This window comes from Salmo salar, chromosome 20, assembly GCF_965601325.2.
Source record: "Salmo salar chromosome 20, fSalSal1, whole genome shotgun sequence".
Lineage (NCBI taxonomy): Eukaryota > Metazoa > Chordata > Actinopteri > Salmoniformes > Salmonidae > Salmo > Salmo salar.
The window spans coordinates 58964904-58966914 of NC_138310.1; the positions used below are offsets into that span (position 1 = coordinate 58964904).

The following is a 2011-nucleotide window of genomic DNA, read 5'->3' on the forward strand; positions in this document are numbered from 1 at the left end:
GCATTAATTGGTTCCCAGGGAACGAGGTGATAGAGTGGACTAATGACATGGTACCTAATTACTCAATAAACATGTTTCTTACAGTCTTAATATTGGCTTCTGCTTTCCCCATGGTAAAGTGTGGATGGAGTACATTAACCAACGTGTCTTATTGGATTGTTACATTCTGTAGGTCAAACATATCTCACAGTGACCCCGGGAAAAACAAGATAACTTTTATGTCAATAAAGGTATCTGGTCCAGACAGAATATAGTTTGTTTTCATACTAAAGTATTTCCCAAGATTTCTCTCTGAAAATGTCAAACAATCATGTACCTACTGGACCCATTTTCCATTACTGATGGATCTAATGGTGGGCTAACCTTTTACACATTTACATCAATTTATTTACTGTTGTTGATTGATCCAGACAGTTTTGCATATCTTGATTTATTTGGCTGTGTTTACACAGGTAGTCTAATTCTGATAATTTACCAATAATTTGTCTTTTGACAAACCAGATCAGATATTTTGCCAATAATAAAGATCAGAATTGGACTTGCTTTGTAAATGCAGCCTTAGATACTTCAATTTAAGTGAGAAATTCAAAGTTATGAACTTCTCCTGTTTTTATTTGATTTATATGACAATATTTCATAAATTAGCAAATGTTTTACATTTACCATCCTCACCCCCATTCATTATTGCGACTAGCCTATCAGTAACAAAACACAAGTCAACATCACAAAAATCTAACAATCAGGACGGAAAAGGTCACACTAATGTTTAGCTTATGTTTTAGGGTACAGACCTACAGGTAGTGTGTTTTTACAAGCCTGTCGGATTTTAGCCATCCTAACTCCATACACAATAGGATTTAAAAGTGGCTGGCACATCAGATAGTACACTGATAAAATAGTGTGAAGTACAGTTGGAACATTTCTCATAGGCTTATCAAATCTACTCTGGAGCAGAGTTAAGAAACAGCCAAAAGAGAAGTTGAGCAGCGAGGCCAGATGAGGAGAACAGGTTCTGAAAGCTTTCTGTCTGGTCTCGATGGAAGATTTCAAACAAATAGTCAGAATCTTAATATACGACAACACAATAGTAATTAAAGGGACAGCGACAGTCATAACAATACCACAGAGTCCATAGATGTTATTAACTGTCGTGTCTGAACTTGAACAGGCAAGTTTCACTACCAGGTAGTTGTCACAATACACTTTGTCTATGACGTTTCCACACAATCCCAAACGAATAGTTAAAGACAGTGTTATGCTGAATTTTGCAAAAGAGTACAACCATATTACACAAATTAAAATACACACCTTGCTGGGTGTCATGATGACGTTATACTGTAGTGGATAACCTATAGCAAGGTATCTGTCGTATGACATGACTGCTAAATTGCTGAATTCAGTAGTTCCATATGTGTACAAGACAAATATCTGTAGGTAACAGTACACAGTGGAAACTGTATGGTCATCTGAAAGCAAATTAGTCATGAGAGCAGGAAACAAACCAGTGCTACCATACATGTCATTCACAAACAAGCTGCACAGAAACAGATACATGGGTTCATGAAGGCTTCTCTCCATACATATTACCACAATAAGCACTGTGTTCGCAAAAACTATGGAGACGTATAACACAGTTATTATAATGAAATACAAGTACTTTAAGTGTCCGCTGTCACTATATCCAGCAAGGATAAATGACGTGAGTTGTGTTGAGTTCATCATTTTCCCAATAGTACCTATAGAAGTATTTGGAGATATAGTTAGTTCACAAGACAAGTATACCAGTGTCTATCAGGTGAAACAATCTATCTGTTATTGACATCTCATAATTGCTACATTCTTATAATTACCATTGATTATCAAGACTCATTGCATTATTGCCACAGCATTACTCTTCAAAGTGATTCCATGGAAAAACATTGTTACCTGTGGTTGTAATGGACATTGAGTAGAACATACTGCAAACGTCATTCATCGTGTAAGTTCAATAATATTCATATTTTGAATAACA

The 2011-nt window shown here is 35.9% G+C and overlaps 1 protein-coding gene across 1 annotated transcript; it reads right to left on the reverse strand.

Moving 5' to 3' along the window:
- Nucleotides 1-693: 693 nt before the first annotated feature.
- On the reverse strand, nucleotides 694-1722 carry LOC106580969 (olfactory receptor 11A1-like). The gene has a single exon (XM_014162572.3). The coding sequence runs from the start codon at nucleotides 1720-1722 to the stop codon at nucleotides 772-774; it is 951 nt and encodes a 316-aa protein (XP_014018047.3). The 3' UTR covers nucleotides 694-771.
- Nucleotides 1723-2011: the final 289 nt, after the last annotated feature.